Genomic DNA, 23,865 nt, shown 5'->3' with positions numbered 1-23,865 from the left:
TTGAGGGTAAACAAGCGGCCATCTAGCTCAGAAAGAACAAAGCCCACATGGAAGAACACCAGCCTGTGTGATCACAAGGTGCCAAAGGGATCAGTTATCAGGCATCAAAGAATAAAAAATCATATCATTGGGTGCATACCTCCATGAAACAATCACTGAAGACAAATGGGGGCATAAGCAAATGTGGAGAAGAAAACTGATGGTGCCCAGCTATTAAAAGGTATAGCATCTGGGGTCTTAAAAGCTTGAAGGTAAACACGTGGCCATCTAGCTCAGAAGCAACAAAGCCCATGTGGAAGAAGCACACCAGCCTGTGCAATCCCGAGGTGTTGAAGGGATCAGGTATAAGGCATCATCAGAACAAAAACATCTTACCTTAGTGAATAAGGGGGGATAGTGCATAGTGGAGACCCAAAGCCCATTTGTCAGCCACTGGAGATCCCTTTGCGGAGGGGTCGAGGGGAGGAGACTAGCGATGTAGGAATGATGAAAAATACAACTTTCTTCTAGTTCCTAAATGCTTCCCCCTTCACCCCTCCCCCACTGTCATGATCCAAATTCTACCTTGCAAGTCTGGCTAGAACAGAGGATGTACACTGGTACAGATAGGAAGTAGAAACACAGGGAATCCAGTGCAGATGATCCTTTCAGGACCAGTGGTGGGAGTGGCAATACTGGGAGGGTAGGGGAGAGTGGGCTGGAAAGAGGGAACCGATTACAAGGATCTACATGTGACCTCCTCCCTGTGGGACAGACAGCAGAAAAGTGGGTGAAGGGAGACATCGGACAGGGAAAGATATGACAAGATAATAATTTATAAAAAAGCGGGGAGGGAGGGGGAAAATGAGGACCCGATGCCAGGGGCTTATGTGGAGAGCAAATGTTTTGAGAATGATGAGGGCAGTGAATGTACAGATGTGCTTTACACAATTGATGTATGTATGGATTGTGATAAGAGTTGTATGAGCCCCTAATAAAACGATTAAAATTAAAAAAGTAGTAAAAAAAAAGAGAGAGACCTGAGAACTAGAAAGGCGAGGCTCACTGAGGCATTTATCCCTCCACCCTTCAATTAACCCCACATGTGTTTATTGGCCATGTTGGCACAATAAACTAACTACCTCAGTATGTTAGTATGTTGTTTTTCAAGATTTCATATTATTCAAAACATTAAAAAACAAAGGTATAAATAATAGGTTTAGAGTTCATGGGAAATGGAACCAAAGGATCATGGAATTTTTCCTCAAATATTTTGAAGCCCTCTGGGCCTAGGCTACCATCTATGAAGTATTCTTTCAATAGTAGGAGGAAAACAAATGTGTGGAAAATGGGTGGCTATGGATGAAATTTGGAGGCACCAGAGTATAAGCCAGGAGCCCAGATGTCTTTTTGCAATTTTCCTTCACATCTTACTTAGGAAACAGAAAAATTAGTTCTTGTTCCCATTTTAAAGTGGAGGAAACAGACTCAATATATAAATGATATGCCTGTGGCCACTTGACTAACAGATGCAAGTCCCAGAACCTTCTAGGCTTCCTTACTTCATATTTTCAAGCATGCTTTTCATATTAAGGAAAACACTGAGGAGTGGCTAATCTCATAAAATAAATACGAGAAGATAAATTTTTAACAGAAAATCCAGCCCTTAAAATTATTGCAAGTGGAGTGTTTCTTTGGAAAGAGAAGAGTACTGGTATACTGTTCTGTTGATTAGGTTCAGATTCATATATTTCAGAGATCAAAAGAGCCCAGTATAGATCAAGTCCTTAAGTCTGATATTAGCCCGTATGTCTGATACCAAGTCTGTAAAATCCTCTTTAGACTCACACAACACATACAATGATGCCAAATGCAAGAAGATCACAGGCCTGTGTGTAGAAAGTCTTGTGGATCCAGTGGCAGCATCTCAGTACTGGTGTGGGTTTCCATGTGGCTCCTCCAGCACCAGGGCTCTGGCTGCATCAGCATAACTCCATGTGGCTTGTTAACAGGAATATCTCGCAGGGAGACGAAGCACAGAGAGTGTGTGTCCCACCTCCAGGGAGGAAGAAAGGAGTTCCCAGAATCCTCAGGAGAAGGCCATTACTACCCAAAGGCCTCATTGGCTATGGCCTGATTGACAGGATAGACTCCATCCCTTCACAAGTTGACAAGAGATTATTTAATTGCCACAGCTGGTGGCTGCAGAGGTAAACGAATCCAAGATCAGCTAGTCAGATGGCAGCATATAACTCTCAGGATGGACAGGCAATATGTCAGGCTGATCACTCAAGTCCAAAGAAGTGGACATGGATGAACAAGATGCAGATGCAGCACAGGGCAATCAAGCTTTTCACAGCACCCACTGATATTATAAACAGCTTACACCCCTGAGAAAACACCCTTTCAATTGGCTGTTAACTAAGAGAGGTTGTTGTGTCCTTCCTTAACCTCTTTACAATTGATCCACTGCTTATAACAGATCCCATTATGGAGGTGAGCACAGTAAGTTAGAGCACAGCAAGGTAGATCAGTAGTCTTAACTGCCAAATCACTGAGAATCCTGACCCAGCCAGAATAAAAAGTTGCAATTAGTGTTTTGATTGACACTAAATCTTAACTATCCTACCAGCTTTCTCTCTCTCCCAGAGGACAACCATCCCAATGCTGTCAAAAGAGGTCAATGGAAACCTTAAGAACCAATATAGAAATCCTTTTAGAAATGCTGGCATTTAAATATATTAGTAAATCAATGACCAATAGGCAGGCTAGTTTTATAGCTATGTGACCTGTACAGTCACATGGGGCCCTGCTCTCAGAGGGGCCTTCCAAAACCAAACTCGGTGCTGACTCACAGTGAACAGGGTAGAACTGCTCCTGTGGGTTTCTGAGACTATCACTCTTTTGTGTGAGGCAGGGTTCTCTAGAGAAACAAAACCAGGACACATATCATATATGTGTGTGTGTGTGTGTGTGTATAGGTTTATAGGAAAATAACAGCTAATTAGTCCACACAGCAATACAGAGGGCTCAGTTCAACTTACTTCCATGGAACAGTTAATATACTGGAAGTCCTTCAACTCACCAGGGCCCCAGGTCCAAGGTCAAGAAAGCAGACAGCTGAGTCTTCCCTTGGGCAATACAGGCAGAGTCTACCCACAGGCAGCAAACAACAGGGCAGGTCACCAACAGTCAGCAGCTCAGGAGCTTGGAGAAGCAGGCCCAGATGGGATATCGAACTGAAGCAATGCAAGAGGACAGAATCCACCAGCTTCACGTTCAAACGATGTACACACCAGCAGCATTGTGAAGCTGGTCTCGAAGGAACCTAAAGCTCTAACAGCATGATCCACAGGTTGGCTGTCCCACACGTAGTGTAGCTCACAAATTGAGGCAGAGAAATAGCTTAAGCAGCTGCATGCTGGACCAATCACCAGAGAGCAAGAGAGAGAGGGGTGAACCTTGCCGAGCCATTTATCTCTTTGCCCTCCAATCAAACTGCAACCTGATGAGTCCCACATATTCCTATTGGCCAAGTTGGCACAATAAACCTACCTATCACATTCTTTATTGGAATCGAAAGCCCCATCTTTATCCCACAGAGTTGCTGGTGTTTTGGAACTGCTGACTTTGCAATTAGCAGCCCAACTCATAATTCCTACACTTGGCTTAATGCTCTGCAAACACCATCTTAAAATTCTTAGTTTATCTTTGAACTTGTGTTTTATAAGTGAAATCTAATGGGCAATTGAGCATGTGAATGAGTAGCAGAGATAGGACAAGTGGCAATGTGCACATACACAGGCCTGATCCTGTGGCCAAGGCAGGCTGAGCAGGTGTCCAGCCCTTCGTCTGGTTGAAAACAGGCCTACGGGAAGTATGTGGCACCAGGGGGTTAAAGAACCAAAAAGTCTTGTAATCAATCAAGAAGCACATCAATACAAACCAAAAACCAAATCAAACTCACTGCCAGCATGTCAGGACCAGCACATAGCAACCCTATAGGTCAGGATAGAACTGCCTCTGTGAGCTTCCGAGACTGTAACTCCTTATGGGCATAGAAAGCCCCATCTTTTTCCTGAGGACCAGCTGCTGGTTTCAAACTGCTGACCTTGTGGATCACAGCCCAACAAGTAACCACTCTACCGCCACAGCTCCTCACATTAATAATGTATTGTTATTTATTGTATTATATAAACTTATGAGACCAAAATGTTTATTTTCTTGCAACTTTAAATTATTTTTTTAGCTATAGATCATTATTACCTCTATTATATGTGTAATGAAATGTATTTAGGGAGGGTGGGGTGGATAGGGGGTACCGATTACAGGGATCTACATATAATCTCCTCCCTGGGAGATGGACAACAGAAAGACGTCAGACAGTGTAAGATATGACAAAAATTATAATTTATAAATTATCAAGGGTTCATGAAGGAGGGGGAGTGGGGAGGGAGGGAGAAAAATGAGGAGCTGATGCCAGGAGCTTAATGTGGAGAGCAAATATTTTGAGAATGATGAGAATAACAAAGGTACACATGTGCTTTACACAATTGATGTATGTATGGATTGTGATAAGAGTTGGATGAGCCCCCAATAAAATGATTTAAAAAAAGAAAATTATAGATGCAAAAAATGTGTATTTGGGGAAAAATAGATTAAATTACTTAAATGACACCTTTTCCTAGCTCTTTAACCAGAGTGCCCCATTTTCATTTTACATTGGGCCCTGAAAATTTTGTAGCTGGTCCTGTCAATATAATTGGTGGAAGAAACATCTTCAAAGCTGCTGTTTCCCATAGGAATCCTAAAAGAGTTTTGTTTTTTCCCCCAGGGGACTTTGGTTTTGGGGTAAGGTAGCCTTCCAATGAGCACAGAATTGATTATAATTATCATAATGATTTAAAAACATTTTGATTCTGAAAAATCAAGCAGATTATTTGCAATTGTGTATGCATACACACCAGAAGATGAACAGAATTTTGGCAAGTTCATTTATGAGTCTATCCTGTGAACTATTTGCTAGGTTATAGAGGTAAGCAAGATACTAGTATTGTTCTCTATATTATTGAGCATAATAGGGGAAGCAATATAAAAAGACATTACATTATACTATACAAATATTAAGGGCAACAAGAAAAGTATGCAAAGATATGTGAGGCTTCAAAGAACTTGTGGTAAAATACCATTATCTCTTAATTCTAGTTTCCTGTGAACTTTTGAAGCCCTTTTGTAGATGTGAGAAGTTTCAGAAAGGAGCGTACAATTAGCCTAAAAAAATAGCTGGAGAGGCTCCTGCCTGCTTGTTTCATGAATGACTAGGCTGATGTTGACTTTCATCCTCTGCACAATCCTTTTGTTCCTTGCTCTGAGATGGAGAGTAGAGAATCTCTAGCTTGGTATCAGAGAGAATCACACCAATCCTGCCAGGAGGACAGCTGTTACTGAGTGGAACTTTTGTCTTCATTGTATCCCTAGATTTGGCTTCTCAAGGGCCTACTTCTCCCTACCTCATCCTGTAGAGGCCCATGTCACAGCCCGGCTGTTCATTTCATTTTCCCAAGCTTACATGCACTTATCTTACATTTTATTTTATGGTCTATTTTAATAATCCATTTATTCACTCAATAAGTCTTCTACAGTGTTTAGTGAACAAAACTAGAAATCTGTCCTCATGGAAATTACATCCTCTATATATGAATTACTTTTTAATCAGTATCCCAAATAATCCCTTTTTAAAAAGACTGTAACTATGGCTTTGAGTGTATCAATGGAAAACATTTTTATAGCAAAACCACCTTTTGAAAAAAATCATTTTATTGGGGCTAATGCATCTTACCACAGTCCATACGTACATCGTGTCAAGAGCATATGTACATTGGTTGCCTTCATCGTTCTCAAAACATTTGCTTTCTGCTTGAACCCTTAATATCTGCTGCTCATTTTCCCCTCCCTCCCCACTCCCCCTACCTCATGAACCCTTCATCATTCATATATTATTATTATTTTGTCATATATTACACTGTTCGACGTCTCCCCCCGCCTTCTCTGCTGTCCCTCCTCCAGGTAGGAGGCTATATGTAGATTCTTGTAATCAGTTCCCCCTTTCTACCCCACATTCTCTCCACCCTCCAGGCATTGCCACTCTCACCCGTGGTCCTGGAGGAGTCATCTGTCCTGGATTTCCTGTGTTTCCAGTTGATATCTGTGCCTATGTACATCCTCTGGTCTAGCGAGATTTGTAAGGTAGAATTGGGATCATGATAGTGGGGGTGGGGGGGAAGAGGAAGTATTTAAGAACTAGAGGAAAGTTATATGTTTCATTGTTGCTACTCTGTACCCTGCCTGGTTCATCTCCTCCCCACAACCCTTCAGTAAGGGGTGTTCGGTTGGCTACCATTGGGTTTTGAGTCTCCACTCTGCATTCACCCACATTTTCAATGATATGATGTTTTGTTCTTTGATGCTTGATACCTGATCCCTTTGACAGCTCATGGCCACACAGGCTGGTGTGTTTCTTCCATATGGGCTTTGTTGCTTCTGAGCTAGATGGCCACTTGTTTATCTTGGAGCCTTTAAGACCCCAGATGCTCTTTTTATCTTTTGATAGCTGGGCACCATCAGCTTTCTTCATCACATTTGCCCATGCACACCAAAACAACCTTTTCTAATAATGTGATTATAACTAACTTTTCTTACTCCTGGTTTCACTGGAACATAATTCTTCCAAGTGAGTTTTATTTTCATTTTTACTTATTTATACTTCCTATGTGGAGACACTCCGAAACAGCTGAATGTGAAATGATTTTTCTTTTAGAACAGTGAAAAATGGAGGACAGTAGTACAGAGAATACAGACACTGAGGAGGAAGAGGAAGAAGCGGTTCAAGGAGACCCTATTTATGCCATAGCACCTACAACTAATTTTCAAGATGAACGGTTTGTAGATTTATCAACAACTCCAGCTTTCCTTTTTCTACAAGAGGTAATTTCTTTTTACAAACTACTACAATAATACCTGAAGCACCATCTACTTTAAAATTCAGAGGAAGTTAATGTCAAATGAGAACAATTTATTACAAATATTTTGTAGGCATTTAAGATACTTTAAAACAAACTTACCCATACCCTCTCTTCCAAGGGCTTGGGCTATAATTGGGTCCATGTAGTAGAGTAGTCCTGATACTCTTACTATTTAATAAAATCTTGATATGTACATCCAAGTGAGGCTATGCCATGGGCTGATAAATGAAGTAACAGAGCACATTTTTCTCATCATACACTATATCTACTTCGATAAAATAAAGCCAAGATTTTGTCAGGTCATGGTAGAAAGAATATACATTTACCAATAAGGACAGCTACAATGGAAAGAGCATAGACATTTTCTACTTCCCATCATTAGAGAAGCAAAAGAGAGGGATATAATGCATTACTTATCCGATATTTTTAAAAGCAAGATGAACATTTAGGATATGTATGTGTATTATTTTTTAAATGAGAACTAAACTCATATGCATATGTTTCTTTGTCATGCTTGAGATCTGTACTTTAGCATATCTCTAATGAATACAGAATGTGAAAAGTAAAAAACTAGGAAAATTGGAAGTAGTAAAAAATTAAATGAAACACATAAAGGTATTCCAGGCATTAATGAGCTGAGATGGGCTGGTATTAACCATTTTGAATCCAAAAATCATATTATTTACTATGTCATAAATGACAAATTCAAGAGGAATGACATCATATTCATTGTCAAAAATGACATTTCAAAAGCTTTCTTTAAGTACAATACTATGTGTGATATGATAATATCTATATGCATACAGGGAAATCTAGTTAATACAATTATTATTCATATGTATATACCAATCACTAAAGCTAGTGATGAAAAAATGGAAAAATTCTACCAACTTCTTCCATCTAAAATTGGTCAAAGATGAGGCTATCTCCTCTCATAAAGAGTTACAGTCTTGTCAACTCACAGGGCAGTTCTACCCTGCCCTATAGGGTCACTATGAGTTAGCGTGGACTCGATGGCAAAGAGTTTGGTTTTTTGAAGATAAAGGTGTGTTTTATAAAATCCTTGTGTGGATTGATTTTCAATCCAATCATTTATTAAATACTTCATGATCTCTCAAAACACATGAACGTAAAAATTAGAGTTATTAATCAGTGGGCATGGCCAGCCCCTGATTAAGTGGATAGCAAAAAGCCTTCAATTATGCTTCAAATAACTGGCCTACTTACTCTTTCAACGTTGATGACGTTGTTAGCAGGATCGACATGCTTGTCAGCATTAATAATGCGATTGTATGTGGCCGAAGGCAGCATCGATGTAGACAACTTGAGTGTTCCTTTTTCATCTTTATAAGAAGCTCCACTGAGACATTTTTAATTGGCATCTGCATTTTATTTTTAATACTTTAAATATTCCTTTAAGCTTTATGACTCTTATAGGTCTATATGCATATCTATTTTTATATACATATGCACGCACCTATCTAGAAGATGTAGTAGAATTGAAGCAGAAAGAGAAAGAAAAGAGAGAAGGAATGAAGAAGCTAGAAGGGGAGCAGGACCAGAGGAAGAGGGGAGAAATGTAAGTGTTTTAGCCCTACTTTATATTTTAAAAGGAGCCTTCGTAGTGCAGTGGCTTATGCGTTGAGCTGCTAACTGAAAGGTTAGTGATTCAAACCCAGCAACCACTCAAGGGAGAAAGATGACCCGGTCTGTTCCCAGGAAAATTTAAAGGCTTGGAGACCCAAAGGGGCAATTCTGCTTTGTTCTGTAGGTTGCTATGCATTAGAATCAACTATAGTAGTGGGAGGTATATAGAGAAGGATCCCTGGTGATGTTGTGGATTAGGCATTGGTTAGGCCATTAACTGTAAGGTTGGTAGTTCAAAATCAAGCAGCTGCTCCACAGCAGAAAGGTGAGGCTGTGTGTTGCATAAAATTTACAGTCTCAGAAACCCTATGTAGGGTCACTATGAGTCAGAAATGACTGGTGGGGTTAGTTACATAAGGTTGCCCTGTCAGTGGACTAAACACAAGCTGTCACCACTGAACAACAGGAGTTACTATGGAAACTGAAAGAAAGCAGCCAGCAATGGGCTTGCAGTGGTCCAGATGCCTTATGTCATACTGAGAAAACAGAAACTGCTCGCAGCATCGATGTTATTAGTGTTCGGCACAACTGATCTGACAAGATGGATGCTGTGCTGTCATCTGGTGTGGCCTGTAGGCCATGTTCAGCCTGCTGTTCACAGGCCTCCGCAAACTGGGCTCCAACTATGTTTTGCCGTCTCATCAGTTACTTAGACCATAGGTTCTCAAACTTCTTTGGCCCTAGTGCCTCTTTTTCAGAAAAGAAAACAACAACTGACTCAGCACCCCCTGGCAATTAAAAACTTTTGTATGCTATCCCATAATCCAGGATAGGTATCTGTTTTTGCAGCCCACCCCCACCCCATCATTCCAATATCCCCCAGGAGGTAATATGGCCCATTTAGGGAAACACTGAGTTATACCCTCCTGTTTTTCTAGTGGAGCCTAGGTGATATAGTTGTTACATGTTGGGCTGTCATATGCATGGCTGGCATTTCGAAAGCACCAGCAGCTACAAGGGAGAAAGACTGGGCTTTCTACTCCCATTTATGTTTACAGTCTCAGAAACCCACAGGGAGTCACTATGAGTCAGCACTTACTTGACGGCAGCGAGTTTGGTATTGGTTTGGTTTTTCTAGTAGTTGTGCATTGGGCTGCTAACCTTAAGGTCAGCTATTTGAAACCAACAGCTACTCTTTGGGAGAAAGATGGAGCTTTCTACTCCCAGAGAGTCACGGTCTTGGAAACTCATGGGGTCTACCCTACTTTGCCCTGGCTGGTAGGGTTGCTCTGAGTTGGAATCCATTTGACAGCATGAGAGATGGTCCCCTCGGCAAATGCTTCCTTATTCGCTGGTGATAAGCTCAAATGTGTGAGGAAACCGGCACTGTCCTACATGTAAGGCCAGGGCCGTGCAAACCTGCCCAATCGTACTGTTGCTTCAAAGAGAATGCTGCAAGGTGTGTACTCGCGTGGGACACTTTTTGAAGCTGCTACTTCTGTTCCTAACTGTCCAACAGCCAACCCAGTCATTTTCTCACACATGTCAATCTTCCAGCGCTTGTAGACTCTACAGGTCACTGAGCAGTCAGTCACTCAAAACCAAAATCAAAGCCTCCTACTCATAGTGACTCCACAAGATACAGTAGAACCGGCCCTGTAGATTTCTGAGACTGTAGATCTTAAGGGAGCAGGAAACCTCAACTTTCTGCTTTCAGAGCACCTGGTGGTTTTGAACTGCTGACTTTGTACGTAGCACCCCAACCCCTAACCTACTACAACATCAGGGATCCTTAGTCACTGGCTGATGTATTTTGAATATCTCTCTTCACAATATTTCTTGCATAGAATGTTGATGTGTCTCCACTGGTGCTCTGGCCATAGTAAGCAATAAGACCTAGCAAAGCAGGAACTATGTGGCATTAGTTCACACTTTGGGATAAGTGTTCAGAGTGGTCCTTGGACTAAGTCTCGGGCCTCCCATCGAAGGACTCCGTGTTAGTGCTGGACCCTGCTCCCAGTTCCCCATTCATTGCTGCCAAACTACGAGGCGTGCAACATCACAAGTTTCCCTCTTACACCTTCCACAGTATGCCCCAAGCTAGGATTCCTACTTCTCTCTTTCTGGCTATGGAGAGCAACATTGATCTGAAAAAGTGTCAGATAATTAATTTTCCCAAGGCTTAGAAGCTGTAAAACCATTCTTGTCTTATTGTTAAGTGCCAAAATCAAAACATGAAGTTATCTGGCCAAAGTGTTTTGGCTCTTTTTTCCTCACCAAAAGCCAGTCAGCTCCTCCCTTCTCTTCCTTTCACGGAAACTGGTGCCAATTGCTGCTGACCTCAGTTAGCCGAGGCCTGAAGCAAAGGAAGCACAGGAATCTTTGGAAGGCACACACTGGAGGGAACACTAAGAAAGTAAAATGTGAGTTGGAATTGAACAAACAATTCTGTAAAAGTGGGGTGTGGCTGTAAATGAGTAATTTGAGTGAATAAATACAGATAGGTTTATGGACTTGTGGCCTTTTCACTGAAACAATGTACACTTGAAACTGAATTGTTGGACTTCTTACATGTGTAATACAGAACAAGTTTTAGTTCGTGTCAAAATTTGTAAAATGGAGCTCTCCTGACAGCTTTGAAGGGTAATGGGGGACGCTGAGTGTTCGTTCAGTTCACAGACAATTCTGCAGCACTTACTGTGGACCCAACACTGTTCTGAGCAAGGCTAAATATCTTTATTATTAAAGATCTGAAACGAAATTTAACCCTTGGACTCTTCCTCTGGGGTGTGTGCGTGTGTGTATTGCATTGTTCTAGACATCTTGCAGGTTCATAGATATGAAACACACAAACAATGCCTGTGCCTTAGATAAGCTTCCATTAGAAGCTTAATTTGGGGGAGAAAAGAAGCTCAATAGTAAATACAATGTTACTCGAATTGAAAGTGAGGACCAATCACTGAGGACTGAGGGGAAAGCAGTAGAGCATGTCAGAGGATGTTCTTCATCAACTGCTCCACAGGACAAAGAGGAGGCTTTCTATTCCTATAGAAAGTTAGTCTCAGCATTGCACCAGTGCAGACAGTTCCTCTCTGTCCCATAAAGTTTTATGAATTGGACTCAACAGCAGTGAGTATTTTGAGAGAACATGTTAAGTTCCGTCACCTTGGCACTGGTATGTAACAACCTCATGCACAACAGAACAAAATCTTGCCCTGTCCTGTGCTGCCTACCCCATCATTGGCATGCTCAAGTCCATTGTTGTGTTCATTGCGTACTTTACATATATTTCAACCTAAGGGGCTGCCAGCAACATAGCATACAATATTAGGTTACCAGGCTTTCAGGGACTAATTTTCAAATGTAAATTGCCTAGCCATTTTTAGTCTGAGAACTCTACTAAAACCTGTCCGCTCTGGGTGAGTTTGCTGGTGTTGGGCATGCTGGTGTATAGCTTCCCACAGGAAAACAACTGTGATGTGCGCCACCAAAGCACAGCGCACATGGGTGGTGGAGTAGGACAGCACAGGGGAGAGGATGTTTCATCTAGTTCCATGCCATCTATTTTGAACCTGCCTTCCTATCCTTAAACCTTTCCCACACCCATACATGCATGTACATATAATATCCATGCATGTACCTACAGTAGCTTCACTTGGATAACCCCAATGTACCTTAAACTAACCACGCTCTGAACTATCATATATACTCGAGTTATAAGCTGACCTAACTATCAGCCGAGGGACCTAATTTTACCCAAAAAATGCATTAAAAATGTCATGACAACTCCAGTTCATTATTCTTTCTCTCACACCTAATTGTCCTCCTGAACACTTGCACTTGGTTCTCGCTCTTAAATAGATGTCCTGAAATATCTCTGCCCCTAAGCCTCCAATTAGAATTCCGTTTCAGTAACCAAGGTACGAGGTGAAGAGAAACTGAACCAAGATGGAAGCAAGAGGAAAAGGGAACGAATGTGCATAAGGAGACTGGAGGTGTATGAAACGTGAGATGTGGTGTCTGCATGAAAGGGGTGTGGGAATGGCTGTAGTGAGATGGTGTTAGGTTTCTGACTTAGGAAAATGTGCAGATGTTGGTACCGTAAGTACAGAGACTATAGAAGAAGCAACGGGTCATGGAGAATGTCCAGAAAGTGTATCTCAAGCTTACCAGAGAAGTCCCTGGGCCAGAGAGAGAGGAAGTTCTTGATAATCCTCAGATTTCTTTCTGAAAAGATTGCTACTTGTTACTTAGATTACTTATCAGCACAGGCCACTGCTGTATATTTATTAAAATATGTTGCCTTCGTTTTACCTAATTTTGCACCTTTAAAATTCTCACTTTGGCTAGGTTATTCACACAAAAAGTAGATACTTACTTCTTATAGTTTGGTTTCTCTTAAGGCTGATACAAGATAATAAGTTAATCCTGAAATTTTTAAATAAAAAACTTTACTCAAAATAGTGGTACTTTTCTGATGCAATGAAAAATTCGTTCTTTGTCATGTTTGGACCTCCTACAGTGTTATGGGTAAATTTCTTCTGATGATCCCTAAAGAAGTTTCCAATCATTTTCCAAAGATTAAAATATTTTGGGGTGTCTTTCACATGTTACAAAAATGAAAAGATGAGCTTCCTGTCCCCTGAAAGAGCGTCCAAAGGAGTCCCGTGGGTCCGATTGAGTCCATACCGACACCATGAGGTGTAGGACAGGACCAGCCAGACGCAGGGGCAGGAATGAGACTTAGGCTCTTGTTCCAACTTTAGCTGACAGTTTGGTTCATATTCTTCAAGTCCACATTTAAACACTACTATTTTAGGATTTGATAAATTGCCTTTCTAGACAAAATGTATAGTTAAACCAAAAGTACAGGTAAACCTTTAATGCTGCTCTGTAAATGTTCCCTGACTTTGCTAGCTATCACACCTCGCTTGTTGCTCTGCTTAGCAATTATGCATTTTTACAATGTGCATGTCTGTTCTAAATCTCTCAACAAGTCATGCCTTAAGACAAGCAAGGGAGTCTTGCAAGAGTAATGTTTCAAGATTTTATTTGACTGTCAAAAAGACTTTAAACAGCCTGAGAGTTTATTAAGTGACAGAGATGGATTCTATTATTATTTCTAGAAATATTTTCCTAAGGGTGAGGAATATCTGCAAATAAGGTGAATTCTTCCCTTTACCTTGAGATACGCCTGACCAGTATTTTTCAAGATGTTGTCAAGGGACTTTAAACAGAGTTTGTTAAAGCAATATAATCTGCATTTCCCCCTATAAGTATATTTTTGGGATGAAATTAAATACAGAAAGAGAGACAGAGACAGCATGTATGCAACCTCAGTGTGTGTGTGTGTGTGTGTGTGTATTTGCCAATAGGAAATATTCCAGTTGGCAAATTAGACTGCAGAAGAATGCAGGTCAGAGAAAAGACAGGTACCATGTTAGGGTGCCCTTACTCACTGCACCTTCAGAATAATAAAAATGAAGATTAGTTCTAACGAGGGCCTAAGGTGGTGTCAGAAAAAAGTTTTGCTGTCTGAATAGGCAATGGTGGCAAATGAAAGTCAGACGAGTGTTGAAAATTGGGGGTGGAGAAGAATTGCTCTATCGCTTTCTTTATTTCTTCTGTAAATCTTTACTGAGCATCTGCTATATGGCAGCAGAGTAGAAACAAGGGAAATGTAGCTGCCCTCAGCAGCTTTTTGCTCCAGGGGGTCTGCTCAGCTATGCTGGTGCCATAGCAACAGAAGGGGGTTACCAGCAGCAAGCGGATAGCTCCCTTCTGCTGCCACTCTCCCGATGCCAAGCCCATTCTCATCGGAGGCAAAAGTTCTTCACATATTCTAGACCATACCTACCCTGGTGGAGGAGGCAAACATGTGTACTTGGGTAGTATCTGAAACATGAAAAAAGAGAGTGCAGGAATTACCTGACATCAAACCCCAGATTAAGAAGATAGGAATGCTGCCTCCTCTAAAGGCTGGAACTAATCATCAAAACCCTGCAGTGGGCAAGCCAACTCCGCTATAGGATTTCCAAATCCTTTCTGGAAGCAGATCGCCACGTTTTGAACTGCCAACCTTTTGTTTAGTAACCCAGGTCTTTAGCCACTGTACCATGAGGGCACCTTCAACCAAAGGTCTATTTCACTTACATCTTGAGACGTTTGTTTTGTTGGTGGTGGTGGTGGGGGGTGGTGGAGTCCCTTGATAGGCACGGTGGCTCATAAAAAAATAGTTATAGGCCCCACTAGGGTTTCCCGTATGGGCTCCAATAAATTTCTTCCATTTTGCTTAAAAAACAAATAGTTCTAGTTTTACACAGAGTAGCTGCATACACTTAGCAAGACACTTAAGTTCTCTGAACCTCTATGCAGTGCTCTATCCCCCCTGACCCCCTAAGGCAGCAGTGAGGAAACGGATAGCTTTTTCTCTACAGACAACTTGTTCACTCAATAAAACTGAGCTTTCTGGCTCCTACCTTAAGACTCTTCATAGCACAGCGAAGGGAAACCCAAATCTGCCTTCAGAAACCCCTATCAACGGCCTGGCCAACTAACAGGACCTTTAGGAATCAGAGGAGGGCGTTCCACAGCACCTCAGCAGAAAAGCAAAGCAAGAGAAAAGTCTCATCCTTGCAGATGCCTATCCCGGCTCTCTCGCATTCCAGCTTTTAAAACCCTTCCCAACGCCTTTTCATTTCCCCCACTCGGTACCTCCGCCCAGCTTCTGCTGGATCTCTTTGGCTACTTCACTATTTTGCAGCGCATTCTCCAGCGTTCCTCCCAGTTGTTCTTCCCACCCAGTACCACATCATCACCTCGGGGGCCAAAATCCAGAGGTGACAAGGAGACCCTAGGGACTTAGATTTGAATTTTTCTTTGCCTATCATGAGGATTATGAACTTCCTCTGTGACCTCACAATCCATCCTTCATTCTTTCCTCTCCTTTTCTCTCCTGCATATTCCGTGTTCCAGCTTCATCACCAGCTCTTGATTTTTCAGACTGGATGACTCTGCTTGTTCTAATTGGCCCTGTAGCATTTTTGTGCTCCAGAATTCTATCTGCCTTTTGAGGAGCTTTAGTAGCATAGTTGGTTATGCATTAGGTTGCTGACCACAAGTTTGCTGGTTCAAGCCTATCAGATGCACGATGGAGGGAAGATGAAACTTTCTGTTCCGATAAAGATTCATACCATTTTAGATGCATAGGGGCAGTTCTGCCCTGACTTACAGAGCCACAGTAAGTCAACCATAACTTTATTTTCATTGCTACTTCATCACTGTCATTTTGTTACTGTCATGAATCGGGTGACCCCTGTGAAAGGGTCAGTTGACCCCCAGAGGGGAAAAGATTGAGAACCACTGATATTCTACAGACCCTTAGGGCTTCTCAGGATACAGTCTGAAGCACCTCTACACTAATAGATCAGTGTGTTAAAGACTAACCCTGAGTTCATTGAGAGAGTATCATTCCACCGTCCACAATTACCGCAGACAGCTGGAGCTGTCTACATTGCTAATAGTTGACATGCTCCAGTAAAACAAAATGTTGACTAAAGATGTTGTTGTCCATTGCCACCAGTTCCCTGTGGGTGCAGGCAGGTGGAGTAGAACTCTTTCCCAGGTCGTTTCCTGGCAGGGCTTTGTTTGGAAGGACCTCTGGGTGGCTTTGAACCACCAGCTGTTTGGTTAAGAGTCAAGTATTTTTAACACCCAAGGAGACCTTACAAATTATAGATTAGAGATTAAAAAAAATAAAGTATCCCAGTATCAACACCACCAACTGACAAATGAGATTCACATTTTAAAACAATAATTATAGTTAACAAATGATTTTTTTTAACTTTGCTATTTACAAAAGAAAGATTTTGGCTTCCAAGTAATGTTCCGAGTGCGCTGTACATCAGCTGAATCTGTTCATCGGGAATTCTACCCTGGTGGTAGCCATGGGAGTAAAGTGGTGTTTGGAGAGCACGGAGACTTGGTGGCCTTTTTTGTCAGAACTCTTATAAATTCTGACTGATGTACAGGAAAAAAATAAACCATTTTAAGCACTAGTCTAAGTAGGTACATTAACAAACCTAAAGCATTCTCACCCTTTGAAATGTTTCTTATCAGCAAAGCATGATGCAATTGTTTTGATAAGACACAAAGCAAAATGTTTCGCCTTGGACTGAAAGTGCCTTGGAATTGCAGTTGATTGATTCATGCGGAACGTCAACGTCAAATGACGCTGAGCTTTAGTGAACGTGTATTTTACCCCTTGGACAATTAGCCCACTTTGAGAAAGCCAGCAAACCTGGAAATTCTCTGGGCCGATAAAGGGTAAATGATCTGTAAATTTGTTTGTTTTAGAGAATACATTCAGTGGGTGTAAAGCTTATTTCTGCCTTCATCATAGCGAGCAGAGAGAATGAGGAAATGGTTTCCAGAGACATGGCCAGCACATGGTTGTCACTCTGCAAATATCAGCTGCTTACCATGATTAGTGTGCAAAGCAAAATGCCCCCACATGCAGTGCTTTCTAAGCCAGCAGCGCCCAGAGAATGAATGGACAAAAATTAGGATGTTCTCTTCACTGGATGCCAGTTCACTGGCTGTTTCAGTGGTATTTTGTGGACCCTTCTTTGATAAACTTTCCCAGCATAAGCACAATTTGCTTGCCTCTTGTAGAAGATGAGAAGGTTCATTTCCGGGGACAGAAACTCAACCTGTTTTCAACTCCTGTGGGATCCAAAAAATTAGCTGAGCATTGCTGCAAGGCCTTCAGCAGGACCGAGAGTAGCAATTCCCTTGAAATCCACTGCAGTCTCATCGGTAACTCAGGAGGTACATCACACTGGACTTGATGGCAATGGGCTTACTCGCAAATAACAGCTCAAACTCAGAGTTTTGAGTTTGTTGTTGCCGTTAGGGGCCATCGAGTTAGTTCAGACTCATAGTGACCCTGTGTATGAGAGAATGGAATGCTGCCATCCACACAATTGTTCCTACGCACGAGCCCGTTGTTGTAGCCGCTGCATCAATCCATCTTGTCGAGGGCCTTCCTCTCCTGCTGCCCCTGTACTGTACCAAGCATGACGTCATTCTCCGGGGACTGGTTTCTCCTGGCAACATGTCCAAAGTACATGAGATGAAGTCTCAGCATACTTGCTTCTAAGGATCATTCTGGTTGTACTTCTTCCAAGACAGATTTGATTGTTCTTTTAGCAGCCCATGGTACTTTCAATATTCTATGCCAGCACCTATTCAAAATACATTGAAAGACATCTAATGCCATGCCCTGCTCGTGGTATGTGAATAAGAAACATTTATTAGATTCTGATAATGAAGATAAAGGCAAGTTATCTTTGAAAGCTAACACCAAAAAAGGCGAATATGTTCCTTTAATTTTTTTTGGCTCAGAAATAGAGTATATATTTTTATTATCAGAGAAATACTGTAGATTTCCTTCTGAAATGACTAATTAAGTAAAACAGTTCTTTTTGATGAACTGTGCTGTGTCCAGGAACCTGCTGACCATAAGTTAGCTAGATTGAAACCTTAATAATGGTTTACACTATGAATTTCAATGAGCAAAGAAACAGAGGCAGAATTGAATGTGGGTGTGGGGACAGTAGGTAGGCTATTGACCAGACAGGAAGTTGTCCAGGAATAGCATAAACAAAGTCTGGATGATCTTGAGGAACCGTTCCAAGAAAAGGGAAAGCTACATTGCACCCTGACTGACTTATCTCCTCCCCTAGACCCCTCTGCAAGGGGATTTCCAGTGGCCGACAAATGGGCCTTGGGTCTCCACTCTGCACTTCCCCCTTCATTCACTATGGTAAGATTTTTTTTTGTTCTGATGATGCCTTATACCTGATCCCTTCGACACCTCGTGATCACATAGGCTGGTGTGCTTCTTCCATGTGGGCTTTGTTGCTTCTGAGCTAGATGGCTGCTTGTTTACCTTCAAGCCTTTAAAACGAATACAGCTTTCCTCTAGTTCCTAAATGTTTCCTCCCCCCCCCCCCCCCACCAACTATCATGATCCGAATTCTACCTTGCAAGTCTGGATAGAGCAGAAGATGTACACTGGTGCAGATATGAGCTGGAGGCACAGGGAATCCATGGCAGATGATACCTTCAGGACCAGGGGTGTGAGTGGCGATACTAGGAGGGTAGACGGTGAGTGGGTTGGAAAGAGGGAACTGATTACAAGGATCTACATGTGACCTACTCCCTGAAGGATGGAAAACAGAAAAGGGGGTGAAGGGAGATGTTGGACAGGGAAAGGTATGACAAAATAATAATTTATAAATTATCAAGGGCACATGAGGGAGGGGGAGCGGGGAGGGAGGGGAAAAAAAGAGGACCTGATGCAAAGGGCTTAAGTGGTAAGCAAATGCTTTTAAAATGATGAGGTTAAAGAATGTACAGATGTGCTTTACACAATTGATGTATGTGTGGATTATAATAAGAGTTGTGTGAGTCCCTAATAAAATGTTTTTTACAAAAAGGGAAAGCTCTAATTGCAAAGGATTTGATGTAGGTTATTGTTGTTGTTGTTTGGTGCCTTTGAGTCAGGGCTAACTCATTGCAACCCTCTGTACAATAGAATGAAACACTGCCCCGTCCTGTGCCACCCTTGCCATTGTCCTTGTGTTTGGACCCACATCACAGCCACTAGATCAGTCCATCGACGCAAGACTCTGCCTCTTTTTTCTTGCCCCTGTACTTCACCAAACATGATGTCCTTCTCCAGGGACTGATATAAAAGATATGGAGCGTAAAGACTTAACAGGCTCAGAAACCCATGAGGGCAGTTCTGCCCTGTCCTATAGGCTCACTATGAATTGGAATTGAGTTACTGGCACTTCATTGAGTTTTGTTGATATGTACAGACACACAGACACCGTGTCCTGTATTGGGGCCTAGAGGATGCACTAGCTGAGGCTCATTGCCTGCTCCTTTAAGTGTGCACGGATTTTGCAAGTGAACGGCGATATAGAACACCATTGTGGAATACCATGATGGCATTCAACACCCTCACTAATGCAGCAAACTAATGCTGCTGGTGAAGCAGGACAGAGAAGAAAAGCAAATCCTAATCTGGTGTTTGTTCCACTAGGATGCAATAGCTGACCTCCGCATAAAGAAATGATCTTCGGTTTCTCAACTAACATAACTGCAGCATGAGGGGCAGGGGTGCAAGCTCTCTACAGTCTCAAAGGTTGCCTTGCCTTGTGTCCTGGGCTCATAATTACCATCTATATCCCGGCACCTCTCAATAGTATTTCTGAACCATAGATGTCTTCCATGAATTTCAGAAGAATAGCCAAATACCTATAGTAGTGTTGCCAAGGTGTCTTTAAGATATTTGAATATAGAATATAGAATATAGAATATAGAATATCAGCCAGCTCACTTCCCCCACTCATAAGGTAGATGAGCACCTCCTGCAATCTCAACAACTCACTGCCACCGGGTCTTTTCCACCTGACAGCAACTCTATACGACAGAATAGAACTGCCCATGGGTTTCTGAGGCTGTTAATGCTTGGGGAGGGGAAAGCCTCCTCTTTCTCCCATGGAGCAGCTGGTGGTTTTGAACTGCACTTACAGCCCACCTCATAGTCCACTATACCAACAGAGCTCCTTACCCAGCTATAGTGCTGTCATTTCTGGTGGCACCTCCAGTTTTTCACTCCTGACCTCACCCCCCCTACCCGCAAAAAAAAAAAAAAAGCCAAACTCACTGCCATACGATTGACAGTGACTCGTAGCAATCCCATAGGTCACGTAGGACTACCCCTGTGAATGTCCAAGACTATTACTCTCTTTATTTCTTCCAAAACCATTGTATTGGGAGCTAATCCAGACATCATATCATTCCATAGTTCAATCACATCAAGCAATATTTTACAGTTGCTACCACACTCAGTTTCAAAGCATTCTCTTCCAGCAGCAGTAGAACATACCTGAAGTACCTGAAAGTACCGGCAGTAGAGAACTTGGCCCTTTCAAATTGCAGACCCACTACAGCACCAGGGCTCCTTCCTCATGGCTTCCAATCAGCCAGTTGTGTCAGCTTTACCTTTAAAATTGATCCAGGTCTCTGCCAGAACTGTAGTTCAGGTGTTCAGCATTTCTCATCTAGATTAATCTGAACCTCAAACCAGGCCCTTGCTTCCATCCTTATCTTCCTGCAGTCTATTTTCTTCTCAGTGTTGAGTGATCCTTTCTAAAACAGAATCAGATCACATCACTCTTCTATTCAACTCCCTCATAGCTCTTGTTTGACTCAAAAGACAAAACACTTACTGTGGTTTACAAGGCCTTGGTGATCTGGCACCCCTTGTCCCACTTTTTCTCCATCTCCAGTCCTTAAATCATCTCTGACTCCATCCCACACCCAACCTCTTCACCCTCACTGCAAACTGATTTTTTCCGTACCAGCCTCTTGGCTTCCCTCGAAATACACCCGGCACTTTCCAGATTTTGAACCTTTGTACCTCCAGCTCCCATTGCTTAGAATACTCATCCCCTAGATATGTAGACCAATAAGCAACATCGTGATACATGGAGAAAATATTGACGTTGTCAAGGTTTCATTTGACTTGCATGTGCAATCAATACCCGTGGAAGGAGTAATCCGGAAATCAACAAGTGTGTAGCACGGAGCAAATCTGTTGTAAAAGATCTCTCTAAAATGTGAAGTAAAGGTGTCACTTTGGGAACTCAAGCCCTGGTGCTTTGAACCTCTTCATATGCGCTCAGAGCCGGGCAATAAACATGGCAGAGTAAGAATGAGTGCGTTTGAGTGACGGCTTTAGCATAAAATACTGCCCATGCCACAGGCCGCTCGGAGAATGAATGCACCTGGCTTCGAAGGGCACAGCCAGAACTCTCCGTAGAACGGAGGATTGCGACACTTCATCTCATGTGCTTTGGACATGTTACTAGGAAGGACCAGGCCCTGGCAAAGGGCGGCTCTTACATCCAAATTCTCTAACTCCCACCAAAGAACTTTCCTCTGCATGGGTCTGTTAAGATGATACTGATAGGATTCACCTGTCAGTAATTGTGAATCAGATTCCCAGGAGTGCCATTCTACTGCATGTAAAAGCTACCCCCCTAAGAAGCAGGGCCTAATTACCAGAAAGGGTCAGGAGTGAAGTACATCCTCTGGACTCAAGATTCCTATGCAGTGAACTTCCTGGATGCAGAAGACAGCCATAATACCCGAGGAGCAGCAGCAGAACAGGAGCAGAGTGATGGACCATAGCATGGACCAGAGTGATGGGCCTCCCAACCCACGGAGAAATGAAACTCAGTGCTTTTGTGCAGGAGGATGCCTTGCAGAGTGGGGTGCTTGTGAACACTTACCTGGGGAAGCTGGACTTGCTGACTCACAGAGCTGAGGTGAATGCCTTCGGGTTGAGACTTACAGCAGAGTAGTATGCCCTTTGAGCCTTTATAAGCAGACTTGGGAGAATTTTGTAATGTGTCCTGATAACTCAACCCTGATACTTCTCACTGGCCTTTCAACTAGGGAACTTCTTAACAAACCTTTTGATCATGATTTTTTTTCTGTGAGTTTTGTATAGCCATTGTAATGGCTATTAAAAACTAGAAAGGTAAAATAGTGGACCTTCATTAAGATAGCACAGACATCAGTCATGGCAAAAAAGAGGGAGACCTTTGGTGAATGGATTGACACTGTGCCTGAAACAATGAGTTCAAGTCTGATGATTGTGAGGAGGGCCCAGGACTTGGCAGTGTTTCCTAATGTTGTACACAGGGGCCCTATGAGTCGGAATCAACTCAACTATACTTAAAGACAACTGCATGGCTGGCTCTGTTATTGCAAGTCTCTGTTCAAATCGCACCTCCTCAGTGAGGTCTCCCTGGGCCTATCCATGTAAAACTCCACATCTCTCTTCAGATACTCCTGAAGTTGCTTAACTTCATATGGGATGTATCACATTGTTTATGTAGCAATCCATTGTTTGTGTTCACAAAGACATTGTTTATATCTCCCCTAATAAAATGTAAACTGGAGTAAAGGATTTTTGTTTATTAACTGATATATTTCCAGTCTCCTAAAAGATGGCCTGGCACATTAAATACATTCAATATTTGTTGAATAAATTAAAAATGACTCCATTCCAGCATTCTGAACTACATAAGCTTTTGAATTCTGAGCTCTAACTTTTGAACTTTAGTTATCTAAGCTGATGTTGAGTCTAGGTTTGTATAAATTTTTTGAGTTAGTTGTTGGATACAAACACATCAGCTCAACCCCATTCATTGAATCCAAAACTTCTAGTAAATGTGACTCTATCACTGAATTCAGTTACATCTAAAATTCTGTTCCTCCTTAAGTCAAGCAACCTTAATATCTTTACCCACAGGTATTCCCCAGATTTCTGCTGAAATAAATGAGCAAAATCTTGCAAGGCTCCTTTTTCCTTCAGACACTGTAATTGACATCAGGGCATGCCCTGTGTTACGGTTTAAATGTGTTTGAATTCTAACCCCAATACCTGTGGATGCCATCCCATTTTGAAATAGGATTTTCTTTGTTATGTTAATAGAGTCATAAGATATTAGGATGTGTCGGAAACCTAGTGAAGAGCTCTGTAGAACCTAGGACACTGGGGTTACAGAGGCTGAAGGAGGCAAGATCTTTTCCAATAGCTGAGAGAGAGAGAGAGAGAGAGAGAGAGAGAGAGAGAGAGAGAGAGAGAGAGAGAGAGAGAGAGAGAGCGCGAGCGCCAGAGAGAGAGAGAGAGAGCGCCAGAGAGAGAGAGAGAGAGCGCCAGCCTTGTCCTGGGTTTGGATTGTGCACTGTGAGACCTCACATCCTCAAAGCCAAGTGCTCGCGCTATTACTAGTGCAGTAGCACTAGGAACTTAGACACCCTAGTCACAGATCTAGAGACAGAGGGCTAGAGATAGTGGGGTGAATGAGCCTGCAAGAGAATTAAGGTCATACTCTCAGGAAAGAGATAGTGTCCCATCTGGCATTGCTAAAAACCAACGTTAGTCAATATTGTCAACGAACGATAAAATTCAGAAACACGGCGTCTTAATTAAGATAAATATTAGCTGCCAAAAGGGACCTAAGACCCTAAAGGATGTTCATAGTCACTCCACATTTATGAACAGTAGTATACCTTGCAGTCATATAAGAGAAGAACAGCATCGTTAAACATGTGAGAAGGGCCTTCATCAAGGAGCAAGGGAGACTCAACCTTGTTTAGGACATCAAGGTACCCTGAGTTTTCCAAG

The 23,865-nt window shown here is 42.2% G+C and overlaps 1 protein-coding gene across 1 annotated transcript in view; it reads left to right on the top strand.

The window, feature by feature from the left end:
* The first annotated feature begins 6,807 nt into the window (after nucleotides 1-6,807).
* CCDC146 (coiled-coil domain containing 146) overlaps nucleotides 6,808-23,865 on the top strand; it is a 108,650-nt gene continuing 91,592 nt past the window's right edge. Inside the window, exon 1 of the mRNA XM_075557656.1 lies at nucleotides 6,808-6,963. Within this exon, the coding sequence (XP_075413771.1) occupies nucleotides 6,808-6,963 (156 nt within the window). The remainder of the gene's footprint in view (nucleotides 6,964-23,865) is intronic.

The sequence above is a fragment of the Tenrec ecaudatus genome, chromosome 9, assembly GCF_050624435.1.
Source record: "Tenrec ecaudatus isolate mTenEca1 chromosome 9, mTenEca1.hap1, whole genome shotgun sequence".
In the NCBI taxonomy this organism is placed as follows: Eukaryota; Metazoa; Chordata; class Mammalia; order Afrosoricida; family Tenrecidae; genus Tenrec; species Tenrec ecaudatus.
Note: the sequence above shows the minus strand (reverse complement) of the source record. Positions and strands in the feature narration are given on the sequence as shown.